Raw genomic sequence first — 18496 nt, 5'->3', positions numbered from 1 at the left:
CAACGTGCACAATTAGGAATTGTGTTTCTTATCAGGTGAACCATTTCAAGGAGAAGAGCACAAGCAGCATGGTCTCGCAGAAGGGAGGGGTAAGTAGATGGTGTAATGTCTGATGAGTAGAGGTGTGCGAATATCAAATTTTTCGAATACGAATCGAATACGAATACTTGATTCCGAATATCGAATCGAATATCGAATAATCAAGGACAGACGCATTTAACCACTACAAAACATTTATTTGAGCACCTAAGAACATCACAGTTCAACTATCTATCATTAAATGAACACAAAAGGTGTGTGTGGCTGCACAAAAAGTATCAAAGTCTCGAACATCATTCTTAGAAGAGTGGAAATATTAGAGAGGATGGCTAGTACACAGCATTGGTTACGGCTAACTTGCCATCAGCACAAAAGCGCGTTGCTCACGGCATCACGGCTCACGGCATCTGGCCTGCGGACAGCATGGCTCACCCGCTGCTGCTGTTTGTGCAGGTTCTGCCGTGGATTTTGCATGCGACGCCCACCCCGGTATCAACGACCAACAACACCGTGATACAACCCCTGATGCTTTGCGCGTGCCACGTCACAAGCAACAACACAATCAAGGGATATCGACCACGAGATGTGACGTCACCAGCAGCCGATCTACTTAAGGAACGACGCGACACCGACCAGATCAGAGGGCACGGCATCTGGCCTGCGGACAGCATGGCTCACCCGCTGCTGCTGTTTGTGCAGGTTCTGCCGTGGATTTTGCATGCGACGCCCACCCCGGTATCAACGACCAACAACACCGTGATACAACCCCTGATGCTTTGCGCGTGCCACGTCACAAGCAACAACACAATCAAGGGATATCGACCACGAGATGTGACGTCACCAGCAGCCGATCTACTTAAGGAACGACGCGACACCGACCAGATCAGAGGGCACGGCATCTGGCCTGCGGACAGCATGGCTCACCCGCTGCTGCTGTTTGTGCAGGTTGGTTCCCCATCCACAGACTGCTGTTACCGTAGTGACAATAGATTTTTAGTCGTCCTGCCGTGCCCTGGTAGGCTTCATTGCATTGTTATTGACTGTTGGTCCGTGCTGTTGCTGCTGATGTCGGGAGACATAGAAGAAAACCCCGGACCTAAGACAGCTGAGCTGTTACAGACGATTATAGATAATCAAGCCGCGTCTGACTGCCGGTTGACTAATATCAGCAAGGATATTGGCCAGCTGAATGAAAAGACTGATAGACTGACTGATTCTCTGGCAGTGATACAATTGAACAAAAGAATTGAATATCTTGAGGTAACAGTTCAGCAACAGGCCAGAAAACTGATTGAGTATGAAAACTATAGTCGTCGTAACAATCTGCTGGTTTTTGGTGTTTCTGAAAAAATCGGCGATTCAGAGAAGGAGTTAAAGGCAGCTGTCATAGATAAAATTTTTCATGATACGCTGGGAGTTGAAGTAAAAACCGTCGAAAAAATCCATCGCATAGGGAAAAAGAACAAAGAACGGCCTAGGCCAATTATTATGAAATTTTATGACAGCAGAGAAAAGCAACAAGTGCTGAAGAACTGTAGCAAACTGAAAGGACAATCGGTTAGTGTGAGCAATGACTATGCAAAGGAAACGGTAGCGGTGCGAAGGAAGTTGTGGGAAAGTGCCTCTGCTGAAAGGGCGCAGGGCGAGAAGGTCTTTTTGATCGACGACAAGCTCAAAATAAATGACAAGTTATACACATGGGACAACGAGAAGGACGCACGCTCGCTCCTGAACTCCCGAGATAAATTCAAGCAACGCACTCGAAAAGCAGGCAACTCGCATGATGGCTCTTACGCCTCGGATAATTCCGCCGATTCAACACCTGAACTCACCCCGTCATAGCTACGAATCTTATCATTGAATGCTCGTAGCCTTTTTAACAAAGTAACCGAGTTAGAATATGTATTAATGACAGAAAGTCCACACGTGCTCGTCGTAACCGAAACATGGCTAAACAACGGTGTGCCTAGTCACTGTATAGTGCCCCCAAACTACCAGATGTTCAGATGGGACAGGGATACTCGTGGTGGGGGTGTTGCAATCATTGTCAAAAGATCTATAGATGCAGTAATGGTCGAGTGCACTTTGCCTGAAACAGTTTGGTGCAAAATTACTTATGCGAGTGTTGCTTACCTTGTTGGCGCAGTGTATAGGCCGCCTGCCACTTCACCAGAGTTTTTGGATGACCTTAATATGTTCTTATGCACTCACTTGAACCGTACCACCAGACTAATAATGACCGGAGATTTTAATTTGCCTAGCATTAACTGGGACAGACTCCTACCTGGGAACGCTGAAATTTCTAGTTCCGAAGCACTGCTGCAAATAATGTTTTCGCACAATCTTAAACAAATCGTGGAAGAAGACACGAGGGTAACACTCGAATCCCGGTCACTTTTGGACTTGGTGTTTCTTTCGGGCAGAGTGGGTGAATGTACTGTGTCTGTTAAAGACGGGATATCTGACCATAGAATGGTTTCTGTGCACATTCCGATCAGAGCAAACACTCGTGGCCAACCCTTTGTATCTGTGCAATTTAAGGCTTATAGGCAGGCAGACGACACATCCATTCAAGATTTTTTAGAAATGTCATATAATGAATTCGAACATGCCTGCGATTGTGAACCAGTTGAAGACCTATGGCTACGTTTCAAGAATATCATAAAACATTGCGTTGACAGATTCATTCCAACTCGAGAAAAGAAAATAAAACCCCGTAACCCTTGGATTAATCGACCTATTATACACATTAAGCGCAAGATAAAGAGGCTGCGCAGGAGAAAAGACAGCTCAGCTGAGGTATCGAAATTGCGAAGGAGTTTAAAAACGGCTCTGGTGGAATCAAAAGAGCATTTTTTTAATAAAAAATTAAGTAGCTTCGTTAAAACGGCACCTCGGAAGTTTTGGCTTTACCTTAGTGGCAATAAAGAAGAAATCAATAGAATTCAAATTGGTGAGAACATAGTAACAGAAAAAATAAAAATAGCAGATCATTTCAATAACTTTTTCCAGTCTGTATTTTCTAAACCAAGCAATGATGACTGTGACGCGTACCCGCCTTCCTCCCTTTCATGTTCGATGGAAGACCTGGTCGTGACTCAGGCCGGCGTGTTTAATCAATTGTTACTTTTGGATTCTAAAAAGGCTAGCGGGCCGGATGGGATTCCAACCCAGTTTTTAAAGCGATACGCTGAGTGGATATCATTTTTCTTGACGATAATCTTTACAAAGTCCCTACACACTAACTCCTTGCCACAAGATTGGCGGTGCGCAGTCGTAACACCTGTTTTTAAAAACGGCGACCGACTACTCGCAAATAATTATCGCCCAATTTCCCTGACAAGTATCAGCTGTAAACTATTGGAACATATCATAAGTAAACATATACTAACTTTCCTCGAGGATAACGCGTTCTTTTATCAGCATCAGCACGGGTTCCGAAGAGGGCTATCTACCATAACACAGCTTATAGAAACGATACATGATTTTAGTTCAGCCATAGATGCCCAAGAGCAAATAGATGTCATTTGCGTAGATTTTGCAAAAGCATTTGACAAGGTTCCACACAGTAAATTACTTTTCAAGTTACACAAAGCAGGAATTAGCGAAACCATTCTTAAGTGGATTAAAGCCTATTTGAACAATCGCAGGCAGGTTGTGCATGTGGATGATTGTTTTTCTTCTACATTAGAAGTATTTTCTGGCGTTCCTCAAGGGTCGGTTTTAGCTCCATTACTGTTCCTAATTTATATTAATGATATTAACGAGGTTACCGAGTCTCCCGTAGAATTGAAGCTTTTTGCAGACGACTGTTTAATTTATTCTCGAATAACACAAGCTACCGACCAAATTAGAATAAACCGTGTCCTTCATTCCTTGCATCTTTGGTGCGAAAAATGGGGCATGGAAATTAATTACACAAAATCAACTTTTACGCATATAACTAATAAGAAGACTGTGCAGTTATTTTCTTATAATGTTGGAAAAAATAATCTCAAAAATGTTGATACCTTCAAGTATTTAGGCGTCACAATTGCACATAATCTGCAGTGGCATAAACATATTAATAACGTGTGCTCGACAGCTTCCCAAAAACTTTACTTTCTGAGGAAGAAATTGGAACATGCAACAAAAGATGTCAAACTGATAGCTTACAAAACATTCATCCGCCCATCCTTGGAGTACGCTTGTGTCGTCTGGAGCCCGCACCAAAAAGTTCTAAAAGATAAACTGGAACGAATTCAAAGAATGGCTGCTCGGTTTATTTCGTCAAGATACAGAAGAAGGGACTCAGTGACGGAAATGCTGAACTCATGTGGGCTCGAGTCACTTCAAAATCGGAGAAAAAAATCAAGACTAAAGCTTTTCTTTCAGATAATTCAAGGACACTTCAAGATAAAATCAGATAGGTATGTTCAGCCTCCGGGAAGACGCAGCGCGAGAACAAGCCACAATCGATCAATCAAGCCTTACGACTCACGTGTTGATGTTTTTAGGTACTCTTTTTTTCCTGATGTCATCGAAATGTGGAATGCTTTGCCAGTTGAAGTTGTTGAGCAATCGGATGTGCACAAGTTCGAACGTTCTATCGATATTTTGTGTCGGGGCCACCCAACTTGATGTTATGAGACATGATTTTTTTCTGTTGTACATTGCATTTGTATTCCCTCCCTGTAACGACCCTCAAGCGAGGGTCAACAGTATCAATAAAAAAAAAAAAAAAAAAAAACATAAAAGGTTGTCGTGAAGGAAAACCAGCTGCTCCACATGGTGAGGCAGAAGTAGTTCCCTTCTAGCTGAAACGGCTCCTCCCGCCACAGAAAATGCCCTCTCACTTGGCACTGACCTGGCACGTATTGAGAGGTACTTTATGCACAGCTCTGACTATAGCAGCTTCGCAGGCATAGCCACAAAAAAGCTCCCCAGCGCAGTCAGCTACGGCATGGCCCTTGGAGGAAGAAAAAATTTTCCTTCCTCGAAGGAAAAATCGAAGGAAAAATTTTCCTTCATGCATGCGCATTGCTCTGGGCGCCGCCATGTTGTTATGTCTCTGTCGATAGGGCTTGCGGACCGAAATGAACGCCGGTGCTCACAATGAATATTCGGCTAAATACGAATATTCGCGTCGGGTCGAATATTCGAAAGAACAGGAATACTTGGATTTCGAATCGAATTCGAATACTAAAAATATAATATTCGACATATATTCGAAAATTTCGAATATTCGCACACCCCTACTGATGAGCAATGAGGTTTTACACGAGAAACTGCTCTTATCGGATCTGAGTTGAAGCCAGTTGGTTGCTTCGCAGAATTTGAAAAATAAATACTATGCTCTTTTTAGAGCTTCACTATACTCAGTGGCGAGATCCACCGTATCTCGCCAAGAAGCAAACATGGAGACGGGGTGCTTCCCACAGCACACGACAGCGTGACCCTCTCACTGGTCCGGATGAAGCTTCTGGCATTCGTACTACGGCCGATCGAGTGTGTCGCTCCACAGCCCACGAGGGCAACAGAAACATTTGCCAATGCCGCCGTGACCATTGTGAAACCAAAGAGCCGGACAGGGGCCACGAGAAAAAGAGCATTGTAAAAGCTGTTATACAAACAACGTTTTCCAATTCAATCCGATTAAACTGAGCCGTTCCAGTTTTTGTTAGGTACTACCGCTCACACCCCTCCTCATTTTTTTTTCTTTTTATTTCAGGCTGCCATATACATGAACAGTTTAACCTTGTTATAACGAGGTTGAAGGGGCCCGGCGATTACTTCGTTATAGTCTCACCTTCGTTATAACACCTGTTGATCGTGCTTCCAAGGGGAATCACCATTCCTTCGTTATATTAAGTTTTTCGTTACAAACCGTTTCGTTATAACGAGGTTCGACTGTAGTGTAACGCGTAACGGAGGGTGACTCAGGCGAAGCTTACTCAGAAAGGCAGGTAGGTACTCGTCGTTAAGCGCTCTCAGTATATTTGAGAGGTCATGCATCTATATATACAATCTTTAGGAAGAGATACAAAACGAAGAACTGCGTTGAATAAGCCGCCTTATTAAGGTCTAAGTATTTCAGATATAGACGGTCCAATGAATTATGGGTCCGCATAACCGTACCAATAATTTTTTATATCTAACGCTCAACTTGCCTCTCTGGGGTACTTCCATCTATTTCGACCTCTCTCCAAACTCACGATTCCCTTAACTTGGCTTTTTGCACTGACCTTAGGCTAACGTGCACAATGTTGTGCGGCATGAAATAAATTCTTTTCAGCGTGTAAAGCTTGTGCACGTGCAATAATTTTCACTGCAAGACTTTTACCAGTTTAGAATTTTTAGTTGCAGTTTTAGCCTAGCGTTATCTGTGATCCGCGCGCAAGGCTTAAACTGCGCATGCGCCTAAGGCCCCAAGGAGGCACCGTCTGCCTCTTCCCAGGGGGGTGCAGTCAAACGGGAAACGCGTTGTGGTGAAGCTATCCGCTTCTTTGTTTAAAGCGGAAGAGAAAGGCGGCACCTCATGTACTGGCTGACGCCCTCGGCGAGGCGCGTGACTTCCGAGCTCCGCATCTTGGGGAACACGCACTGCGAAGCACGCCTCAGCCAGGCGGGCAGCCACTCGATGGAGAAGTCAACTCCGGACTCGAGGAAGCCGGCAACGAGCCTGTCCAGCCTGCGCCGCTTCGGATCGTCCAGGTCGTAGCGCCTCCCCAGCAGGTAGTAGACAATGTTGTTCACCAGGCTGCCCAGCAGGTATTCGCGGATCGCGACGGGCTTGCCTCCGGCCTCGGCGATCTTGTCCGCCAGGTGCCGCGCCTCCTCCTGTACGGGAGCGGTTGTCCGAGAATGAATTGGCTCCTGGTTGACCCAATGAAGAGGTAGAATGACATAGTACGGCCAGAAACGAACGATTCTCGATAAGGTTTTCGTCTGAATATAAACAACTAAAGTGTAATATCTTAAAAGAGCAGTCAAAATGGCCTTAGAAACATTCAAGACCGCTTTAAATGGCTTGAATAAGCGAGATGTTCGGTTGATGTGCTTACCTGAACCCGGGCGTGCATCGGTTCCTTTCCGTACCCCAGATCGGTCAGTATCTGCACGCACAGGCGCCTGTTCTCCTTCCAAGCCTGGCCGCTGAGAGCCACGATTCCTGCGGAGGCGACCAACGCGCACCTCACGTTCATGTAACGAGTATAGTAGCAACGCTTTGAACATGGGCACAGGTGCAGTGCAGTGCAGCGCAGCGCAGTGGAGTTGCAGTGCAGTTGCAGAATAGAAACGGTGCACAGATACTTTTCAACTGTCTATAATGCAAGTCAGTGCTGTGTAATGAAGGCATTGGATCATGGCTTTGCTTTGTGTTACAACAGCTTGGCATTATTGATCTTCTGCAGCGAAACTGGAAATGATGGCAACGTTCGTACATCTACTGCTGGACAATAAATTATTACATGAACAATCATAAACAAGAATAGTTAGTGCGTTGTCAAAAAAGATTTAAAGGTAAGCTGCACTTTTCAACAAAATGACTTAATACAGATAATTTCCTACAGAGCTAACATATACAATCATATACACGAGAAAAACAGCAACATTGACACCGCATAACCTTATATAGAAAATGGAGAGAGGCATGAAACCCAAGTGCTCACCATTACTCTTGTTTTGAATGGTCCAGTGTGAAGGGCGATTCTGCATCTCTTTCTTGCACATGTACTTCTGGATGGATTGCTCGTCGGCCAAGACCACGACGTTGGCGGCGGCCATCTTTAACCTGAACAATGTCGAAAGCTAGAAGCGATGCTCAGAAAACAGAAAACGAAAGCGCCAACATCAACAGACCTCTGGCCTCCTTAAAGAGCAAAATGATTTATGGACTAGTATACATGCATATCTGCTTCTATTATAGGAATAAAACTGTGAATGGGATGCACTGAAGTGCATCAATCTTTATTGCGTACCCGTGCAGCTACCAAATAAGACCACGGTGCGGGAGAGGACGTCCTGACAGGAGGCGCAACAGTGACTGTGTCGAGCGAATTCTGTATAGCCTCGAAAGCAAAGCTGACTAGTTAACGCCTCTAAAAGCTCTTGGTCACCCCCTGCTAATGAAACAAACAGGCTATAGCCTGTCAGGTCCGCGTTTGCACGTGCGCCCAAAGCGCATGAAGCTTGCATCGCTGACGGCTCTGTCGTACAAAGTCGTACCACAGTGCTAACGTAAGCGACTGCAGCACGTGAGCCTAATGGTTCTCTAACGATACAGGGCCAGAGGTAGGAAACTTCCATATACATCATTGTTCAGCAAATACAGACGTCAGCGCGAACTCCTGCCATAGCGGCCGGAGGGAAGCAGACTAGAGCATGGCATTATCGTCATCAAAACGGTTTCTATAAGAAACTTCATCCCCGAGCGGGATTCAGGCTATTCGGCCACGGCCGCCGCCTTATCACGCTACGCGCGTGGGCAGGAATCGTTCTGCTCTAAGTACGAGTTCACCTCCAGTCACCAAGTGCGCTGAAGTAGTTTAAGCCGAAACCAGCAGGAGTTTCCTACCCGTGGCGGGGGTTTGGAAAGTTTGCGCTTTGGAGCAGCTGTGCAGTTGGCGATGCAACCTCGGTATACTGCAGCTCGGCATGTGTCTTGGGTAATAGTTCGAACTGGGAATCTGCCAAGCTGTATCCTTCCTACATCGTTGCCATGGGGCGACCAAGAGTCTTGGGTATCTTTATTTTTTATGCAATTGTATAGATGCCTCACTGCAGCAAAAAGCCGGCGGAGACCCATCGGCGTTGTCCAGAAAAATCCACATTAACTGGCAGGCAGTGAAGTCACCAGAGCGGATAATTCCCATTTGCTGGAAAGACGTGACGTCACCAACCAGGTAGTGACGTCACCACACCAGAAGTAACGTCACCAAATCAGATTCGTCTGTGTAAAGCCTCCATTCGCCAGATGTGGCAGGTGGTGCATCGGGAAAGCTCGGGAAGAGCAGCGCGGGTCTCACAAGCCCCACCAGCCACTTCCGGCAGAGGCAGCAGCAGCTTACAATGCTGTTGCATTGCCAACACATAATGAAATTAGGTCTCTGTGTTTTGCTTCTTTAAATTACGTTGTCCTTGCTTTTTCCTTGCAGCCAGTAGCGAAGTGGCTTCTACAGACGAGCCGGTGCTTACAATCCAAAGCATAGCGGAGTAGGCACCCTAAGCGAGGATGGAGGAAGAGGGAGGTGCGAAAGGATTGGTGCTAAAGGCTGGTGCCGCTTTTTAAAGCGACTGGCATTAGTGCCTCACTCCCCCAGATCGTAGTCTAGTTGTTGTCGGTGTCCGCAGAGGAGAGTGTGAGAGAAGGTGCGTGTGGTGAGAGGGAGCAAGTAACAAGGAGGGGAGCGGAAAGCACGGCCCATTGCGGGTACTTTCGAGCGTAAGATAATCTTGTACCGAAATAAACGCCGGACGAACTGTCAAGAATAGTCGCTTGTGCTGGTAGCCGGTGAACCAAATGGAAATGACATTGTGCGCGGCTGGATATATATTTTGGCAGCTCCTGCATTAATTCTTGACTTTTGTCAAGTGGCGACGAGCAGTGTACTGAGTTATCTGCTCTTTATTGCGGCACCTCAATGTGCTCCGCAGAATCACAGGCCAGCAATGGGGAAATCATCCTACCTCGACGGTAACACGCCACGAAGTTCTGGTGGTAAGCCGCATGGTGTACCAACTAACAAGTGAAGGCGGGCTAGTTGGTGGTCGACAATGGAGTGCATGGTCAAATGTTTAGGGGAATCCCCCAAGGTGGAGTAGATTTGTAATAAGGGAGTAATTACTCATTGGCATCCACCCGAGCGCAGCCATACGGCTACAAAGGAAAGCTATACAGCTTTCTCAGAAACTTCGTAGTTAAAGAAAAATTCGTCCTGGTCCGGGGTTCGAACCCAGGACCACCGCTACACCGAAGCAGTCGCTCTACCAATTGAGCTAACCAGGACGGCAAGCTTATGGTAGGGCGAGATCGAATTGATCAATAACTCGAAGTGGGAACTGTGTTGGTCAAATGTTTAGAGGAATCCCCCAAGGTGGAGTAGATTTGTAATAAGGGAGTAATTACTCATTGGCATCCACCCGAGCGCAGCCATACGACTACAAAGGAAAGCTATACAGCTTTCTCAGAAACTTCGTAGTTAAAGAAAAATTCGTCCTGGTCCGGGGTTCGAACCCAGGACCACCGCTACACCGGAGCAGTCGCTCTACCAATTGAGCTAACCAGGACGGCAAGCTTATGGTAGGGCGAGATCGAATTGATCAATAACTCGAAGTGGGAACTGTGTTGGTCAAATGTTTAGGGGAATCCCCCAAGGTGGAGTAGATTTGTAATAAGGGAGTAATTACTCTTTGGCATCCACCCGAGCGCAGCCATACGGCTACAAAGGAAAGCTTCTCTGAGAAAGCTGTATAGCTTTCCTTTGTAGTCGTATGGCTGCGCTCGGGTGGATGCCAATGAGTAATTACTCCCTTATTACAAATGGAGTGCATATTGCAACCGCGCAAAACGACGAGGGACGCGTCTTGTCCTGTGCTTTCCTCTCTTCGTCCCTCGTCGTTTTGCGCGGTTGCAATATGCACTCCATTGTCGTACCAACTAACTACCTTTAATTTTCGCATCTATATGCTAGTATGACCGGCTAGAAGCTTTGCACCGAAGAACCCAAGGAGAGCGCTTGGAGTACCGCAGGTGGCTCCGAATAACGAAGTCCTTCATGAGTCTCTATTTAAACATCTAAGACTTTTGGCTTCACAAAGTTTATTGATGCAACTTGGTCGTCTTGGAGAGACGGCAGCCGGGCGAACTTTTCTGAAGCGTCTTCGAATGAGTTCAGAGTCTTGGCGCTTAACACTCTAAATGCTTTAGGTCTTAAATGTCGGAGACGGAGGCAGCGGTTAAACCTTCCGTGGCCATTTGAGAGCCTAGACTATACCTTGACCATTGCTCGCGTTAGCACTAAGCGGAGTGCTTTTTTGACGGAAACTCTTTCGTTCGCACTCCTTTTATCGCTTTTATGTCCCTATACACGTTCCTCACGTTTTCTGCAGCCGATAGACGTTTTGACTGCCTTTCTATGTTAGCTTTGTCAATCGGGGCCCGTACAGCGAGCCAGTGTGAACTGCAGCGACGCCAAGTATCAGAAGGAGCCAGGTGGTCTACGCAGCAGGATTAACCGCTCTAGCGACTAGTGCGAGTGCATTCTGTGATTCAATCTGCCATGAAACTCGTCTGAGAGCTAATTGAAATGACAGGCGCGGCGGAGAGCTCAGCGGAGCTGTATCCCATTTCAAGCACAACAGGAGGGTTGACACCCCCCACCCCCCACCTCCCCAATAACAGATACGTGTCTTTGCTGACCGCGCGTCGCATTGGTGGTGGGAAGTGTGGAAATTCACAGGGGCACCTAACTACCTCGTGTGCTGGCAAAGCGGTAGCGCTAGAAGCCGTTGAGGCCTTTACCGCTTCCGGTCGCCTCCGGTCTAGTGGCGTCATTTCCTTCCGGCCAATGGGTGATTTTTATCACCGACGGCATTTTTTCCCGATGAGGCTTTGAATGAAAAAGTCTTATTCGTTCATTTATTTATAAATGAATAAATCCAATAGCGTAATGGGATGCCTGTTCATTATCCCCAGAACCGGACAGGCATTTCAGAAAGCGGGACTAAGGATTTCCTTCTGCCTCTTGTTCAAGTTCATGCTGTCCAGAATCCAAGCACTGATACCCTTGGCCCAGGACCTGCTGAACGCCTGACCTTAAAGGCTATCTAAAGGTACACCGAGGCCAAATAGAAGTTGCCCTGTAACGATAGAGTGCCGCGTTCTAGTCGCGAAGAGGCTGCTCTCAGCGAAAACGGAGCTTTTTTAGACTAAATCAATAAACCAAATACACGTGTCGCCATCCCCGCCCGATTTCCTTTGCGAAATACGCGCGTAGACACCTTTATTTTTTTTTTTTTTTCACGAATCCCGGAGGCTACGCTACACTGCCATGCATTTCAAAACGGCTGCAAACCGTCCTTTTCGGTTGGGACATCACGAGTTTGAATGGAATATCGAGAAGATTTTGAAATCCAATGTTCTTTCTACTAAATGCGACTTGTGCTGCACTATAAATGATGATTAGCCTATGAGGGAGTTAAAAGGGAGTAAGATGTCCTCTAGTGCACTCTCTTTTAGGGGCAGGGTACGCTCCCTAAATTTCGGAGTAGATTTCGATCACTAACCGTACGGAATGCTTACTCTTGTCAACGTAGGTATATTCCCAATGCAAAGCATAGTAAATGGATGCCGTTAGCAATGGGAAGAGACTTTTAAACGCGGCACCGGAGGTACTGAGGTCAGCAAATATAGAGGAGATTAAAAACCTCGGTTAAAATCTTCGTAACTGCTGAACTTCGCATGTTTCGAAGAGGGCATGTGTCTCTAATGCCAACCGTAAGTACTGTCCCTTAGAGGGAGTGCGCCACAGGACAGCTTTCTCCCTTTTTACTCCTTCCGTGTTAACAGTGTGTCAGACAAACGGTAACATAGCCAGAAAGAGCCAGATAATCAACTTTAACTGCGGAAAATAATTGGATGAGTCTGTCCTCAGTGTCACATCAACAAACGTGTCCTAGTATTGCTCCTCGCTCTATATCTACCGCGAAATCAGAACAAGCCTACGAAACTTTTCTTCTGCTTACGCCATCTTAGCAAATGTTTCGTAAATAATGCGTGCATCGAAAATGTAGGCAGTTTAAATGGGAATATCATTCAACCGTTTGGATGTAGCAGGCGCGAATGACTGATATGTAGGAAGAAAATGCTTTACAAAATGAGACGCCAAAGTAATGAGGTGTCTGCTCATTCTGCTAAGTATGGCTTACCTAGTTATAGCTGTGCAACACTTGAAACCAGCGTGGTACTGGTTCTTAAAGAACTACTTTCGATCCTGAATAAAGAACGTTTTTTTTCCCAAAAAAAACGTCGTGCTCACAACGCTCAGCATACTCGTATAAGACACGTACACCGTGCTTGCCATGGTCCCACGTAATAAATCTTCTTGTGCATGCTTTTCTTTTTGAAATTTTTTGGCGGTCATATACCCGCCCTTGTGTGCAAAAAATTCCAACTCTGAATATGCAATAATTTTTTTTCTGTAGTGCCTTTTACCGTAAGCTCTAATGTTGCACGATGGTAAGTGGAAAGAGGAAGCAGTCACGAGGCCTAACACCCAATCATGGCCGACCAACTGAGTGTCCTCCTCTATCTGACGTCCTTATTACTGTACCACCAGTATTAAGCGAAAGTATTCTGGTCTGATTATCACAGTGACGTGCCTCCGATCACGCGCATTATTTTATGGTCGGTAATTCTGCAAGGGTACAAGAAGAATTCGCAGTGGTTTAGCTCTGGTTAAACCTGGAGGATTGCGAAAGCAACGGGGAGAGAGAGAGAGAGAGAGAGAGAGAGAGGCGATGGAGAGCGCGCGGCAGCGGCGGCGGCCCCGGCACGCCAGCGCGGAGGCTGCACCTCTGAGTCACCCGCGCAGCGACGGCGGCGGCGCGCGAGCTGTGCGCCATGTGACGTCACCGCTCCTCGCGCATGCGCAGTATGGCCTTTGATCAGCTCCGCGAAATGGCTCGGTGACTCGCGTAGTGTTGCTTTCGCAACAAAACTGGGATTATGAGGCCCGCCTTATATCACAATGTAAACACCGTATAATTTCCAGCATACAGCTGTCGTGGTAGAAAGAACAGAGAAACTTCTGAAGCAATCGAGTAGAAAAATAAAGACAGAGCAAAATAAACACGAACAAAGAGGACCGAAAATTTTGTCATACCAGAGCACAGGCCCGTACTGCTTGGCCCAACGGATGCAGTCCCGGAAGTAGAATGAACGCTTCACCGAGAGTAGATTTCCGAGAAGCGGGAGACCGGGTGGACCGGGAGGAAGTCTTCTGCGACCTCTGCTTCCGCATCGCAGGTACGTCAGCAACGCCGAAGCTAGCACGATCGTGAGAGCCGTCAGCAGCAGAGGCTCGACCAGCCTCGTCGTTGTAAGCCAGTCCTGTGAAATGAAATGCGGACGAAACGGAGTTCGGATAGTTCTGCTTTCATTAACAGAACTGGAGTGACACAGGGCGTCCGAAGCTGCAAATGCTAAGCATGATATTGCCGTGAATGTTTGTAGTGTTTGTTTGTTCGTTCTTCAAAACTGCCGGCAAGCCGCTTTATCGTTTTGTTTGGGATGCGAGATGCGCCTAGATTTGTCGTGATTGATCTCATCCTGGCGGAGCCGATTCTACGTTGTTCTAGCATGTTCTAGTAACTTTCCAAGCTTTATCTCAAAAGTTCGATATCAGCTTCACAAAACAGCATGGCCGAAAGCGGCCGGCATTCTGTTCGACGACCGCCGAGCTCACTTGTTACTACGCCGCCGCCAAGTGATTCAGTTTTTTGCGGGCGCAAGTCAGCCCAAATAAATAGCTTCGTTTGGAAGCCATTCTCGCTGTTTTCCTGTTCACCAGACTGCAGTCACCACTACGTGACAATATTACGACACACTCGGCTCTTTTAAGTCAGTAAACTGCAATGAAAACAAAGCGATGATTTTTCGTTCACAGGGTAGAGAAATCCCAGAGAGTCATAGTATAACGTACGAGTCTATGAATATTGAGATTGTGAATACATTTAAAATTCCCTCTGTAACGTTCTGCTGTAACGGTATGCTAAATCACAATAGATATATATTTGCTAACTCTGTTAAACTGCAACTATATAATGCACTGTTTGCCTCACACATTAATTATGGCTTTTTGGTATGGGGTACAGCAACTGAATCAAACCTTAACAATATTTTCACCATGCAGAAAATGGCTTTACGCAGTATTGCAAATGCATCATACATTGAATATAGTGACCCTCTCTTTGAGAGATATAACGTTAAAAAAATCCGAGATATTTACACATATCGACTACAGCGCAAATTCTATTTTAGCAGAAAGAAACTTAATTCTACATTACTTGACATCGCTAATTTGCGTCTAAACGTACCCACTTGCAGTACACGCAGCTCTGAAAAGTGGGAGGTTAAAACACACAGGACCACTTATAGTAAAAAAATGCTTGGGAACAATCTACAGCGGTCATTAAATTCCCTTAATGAAATTGGCATCAATATCGAAAATATGAGCCCCTCAAAGTTTTGACACTTTCTTGAGTTCATATGCTTCAGAGCGATTATGTAGTGTGTTGTTACAGGTCTTTTCCTCCCTATCTATTAAACATATCTGGATGATTGTTTTTCCAGGACAGGTGACTTGTGTATTTTGTGCTTCGTATGTTGTGCTTCATCGCGCTGCCACGGTCGAAGGCCTCTCAAGCTGCACTGTAGCAGCTTTTATCCCGACCTGCTCCATTATATAAAACGGAAATCAATAAAAGAAAGGAAAGGAAAAAGAATGTTTTATGTGCCTTGAGGACAAAGGCTGTTCACCTGGTACGTGATGGAATCTTTGTTAATATAATTAATTTTCCTGCGACGTTTCTATTTCCTCGCAAAAAATATTCCAGCGCTCGGAGACTGCGGAAACTCGATATTTATGCAACAAGGAAAGAGAGAATACAAGTGCACTGCTTATACGCCACCACTATCAGCTCTGGCATAATCATGGATAGCCTTTAAATGCAGAGCACTTAACAAACAGTGCACCGCACAATCGGCGCTGATATGCCCTACAACTCGCACACACTGGCACGCTCACGGCGCATCTCAAGCACTGGGGTGGCAGCTGTACATCTCTGGGCAAGCATAATAGATAATAAGGCAGTAATTACTCACTGGCATCAACCCAAGCCCAGCCACACGGCTATAAAAGAAAGCTTTACAGATTTCTCAGAAACTTCGCAGTTAAAGAATAATTCGTCCCTGAGTGGGCTTTAGTAAATTCCAATGAGTAATTACTCTCTTATTACAAATCTACTCCACCTTGGGGGCTTCCCCTAAAACATTTGATCAAGTGTAGTAGAAGTAATGTGAAACGCTGACGAAAAGGTTTGGTTTGGTTTATGGGGTTTAACGTCCCAAAGCGTCTCAGGCTATGAGAGACGCCGTAGTGAAGGGCTCCGGAAATTTTGACCACCTGGGGTTCTTTAACGTGCACTGACATCGCCCAGTACACGGGCCTCTCGAATTTCTCCTCCAAAGAAATTCAACCGCCGCGGCCGCGCTGACGAAAAGGTAAACAAATCTTGAGATTCGATCACAAGACCTGCGTGGGCAGTCGGGTCTTCCTGACAACCCCCAATGGTCTGCCTTCACCCGTTCATGAACTTGAGCAGTGACAGCTACTTCGATCTTGGAGATCCTTCAGACTTGTACGTTCGTGTTCGAATCATCTATTTCTAAAGTTTCGTTCACAGAAGGGCACAAGAACACTTGTTTTTTTCCGCTGAACATGTGATCGCAGGTGTTGGGGAATTATCCCAGTCCGTTTGGCAGGAAGAACCGTTTCATTATTAGTGTAGTGTGCCAACTGTGACAGGTTCCGCTACCGCCATGCGCCGACACTGCGCTGCGCCTGACGACGACGAAGTTATGCGCCGACACTACGCTGCGCCTGACGACGACGAAGTTGCCCCGCTCTCTTGGTGCTGGCTACGCCCGTCTACGCTGCCAGATCCTGCACGGCGGTTCGGTCTCTTGAGGACGCCTAATAAACGCACCCCTACAATTGGTGGAGGTGCTGAGTTCGTCCCCTACCAACCTGGAACTCCGGAGCCGTACGCTGCCGCCTGTGTCAACCATGCCAGATGAGACTGCCCCAACACCGGCGGCCAGTTCAACCACCGTCATTTGTTCTGGCGCCATCCGGCAGCGTGACCCTGCCCTCTTCAGTGGGACTGCCGACGAAGATGTTGACGACTGGTTGTCCTCGTATGAGCGAGTGAGCAGCTATAACAAGTGGGATGACACTATCAAGCTGAGTAACGTCATCTTTTATCTCACGGACGTGGCGAACCTCTGGTTTCGAAACCATGAGGCGGACCTACCCACTTGGCCCGTATTTAAGAAGAGCTTTGCGGAAGTGTTCGGCCGCCCTGCGGTGCGCAAACTCCGTGCCGAACAGCGCTTACGGGACCGCGCTCAACACACCGACGAGACCTTCACAAGTTACATTGAGGACATCGTTGACCTCTGCAAACGTGTCAACGCCGCCATGCCAGAAGCGGACAAGATCCACCATATCCTCAAAGGCATCGCTGACGACGCATTTCAGATGCTCCTCGCGAAAAATCCCACCACCGTCAGTGAGGTCATTAAGCTTTGCCAGAGCTACGACGAGCTCCGCAAGCAGCGCGCTTCTACACGGCGTGCCGGTGTCTGCGACGAAGCCCTCTCCACTCTGGCCCTGGGCGGTACTACTCCTGAGGACTCCCCTCTTCTCAACCACATCAAAGCCTTCGTTCGTAAAGAGGTCGCTCGCCAGCTGTCCCTCATATCCCATTTTCAAGACCCCGCCCGCCAAGTTCCTGACTCGACCCCGTCTTTGGCTCCTACCATTCGCCGTGTCGTGCAAGACCAAGTCGCTGATCTGCTACCGTCCAGCCCTGTGCGCGCGCCTGTGACAGCACCCCTGACGTACGCCCAAGCGGTGGCCAGGCCACGACATACGCCGGCAACCGATTCCTACCAGGCCACCCCTTCTTTCCGTCCTCCGCCGCCGTCTGAGCCCCCGTCTCAAGCTCCGCTCTCAAGGGTTCGCCCACATCCTACCAATCCCTGGCGTACTGCGGACAACCGACCCATCTGTTACGCCTGTGGTCTGCCCGGCCATGTCGCGCGGCTTTGCCGCCAGCGCCTTCCGCCTTCTCGACCTGACCTGCGCTCCTACCCGTACGATGCCGAACTATCCTCGCCGAGAAGGCCACCTGTCCCCCCTTTGTTTCCCCTGATAGCCAAATTTACACCACTCGCCGATCGCCTTCCCCTCGACGCCGTTCCCCTTCTCCGATGCTGCGACGTTCTAGCTCCGCGCTTGAGGGAAACTAACAGCCGCAGTTCCGGGGGCAAGAACTGCGCTTGTTTCGAACTCCTCAAGTCCTCCGTGTCGTCCCGCTAATGTAATCGTAGTGTTCGTGGAAGGTGCCAAGGTTCTCGCCCTCGTCGACACGGGCGCTGCAGTATCTGTCATAAGTGAAGCTCTCTGCCGCCGACTCCGCAAAGTGACTACCCCAATTTCTGACTTTTCGCTTCGCACCGCCTCATCACAGCGCATTCATCCCTCAGCCGCATGTACGGCCCGTGTCCTCATTCAAGATGTTTTGTACACCATCGAGTTTATTGTGCTGTCTCACTGCTCACACGACATCATCCTGGGATGTGACTTCCTTTCGACTCATCGTGCCGTTATTGACTGCGCTCGAGCTGAAA

The 18496-nt window shown here is 47.4% G+C and overlaps 1 protein-coding gene across 1 annotated transcript in view; it reads right to left on the bottom strand.

Moving 5' to 3' along the window:
- Window positions 1–18496, bottom strand: part of LOC149372140 (cytochrome P450 2J4-like) — a 42159-nt gene that overhangs the window by 14524 nt on the left and 9139 nt on the right. Inside the window, exons 2-5 of the mRNA XM_089585869.1 lie at window positions 13905–14131; window positions 7692–7813; window positions 7083–7189; window positions 6554–6858 (exon numbers count right to left, since the gene is read on the bottom strand). Of these exons, the coding sequence (XP_089441995.1) occupies window positions 6554–6858; window positions 7083–7189; window positions 7692–7813; window positions 13905–14131 (761 nt within the window). The remainder of the gene's footprint in view (window positions 1–6553; window positions 6859–7082; window positions 7190–7691; window positions 7814–13904; window positions 14132–18496) is intronic.

This window comes from Amblyomma mixtum, chromosome 1 (assembly GCF_055824585.1).
Source record: "Amblyomma mixtum isolate Tamu chromosome 1, ASM5582458v1, whole genome shotgun sequence".
Taxonomy (NCBI): domain Eukaryota; kingdom Metazoa; phylum Arthropoda; class Arachnida; order Ixodida; family Ixodidae; genus Amblyomma; species Amblyomma mixtum.
Note: the sequence above shows the minus strand (reverse complement) of the source record. Positions and strands in the feature narration are given on the sequence as shown.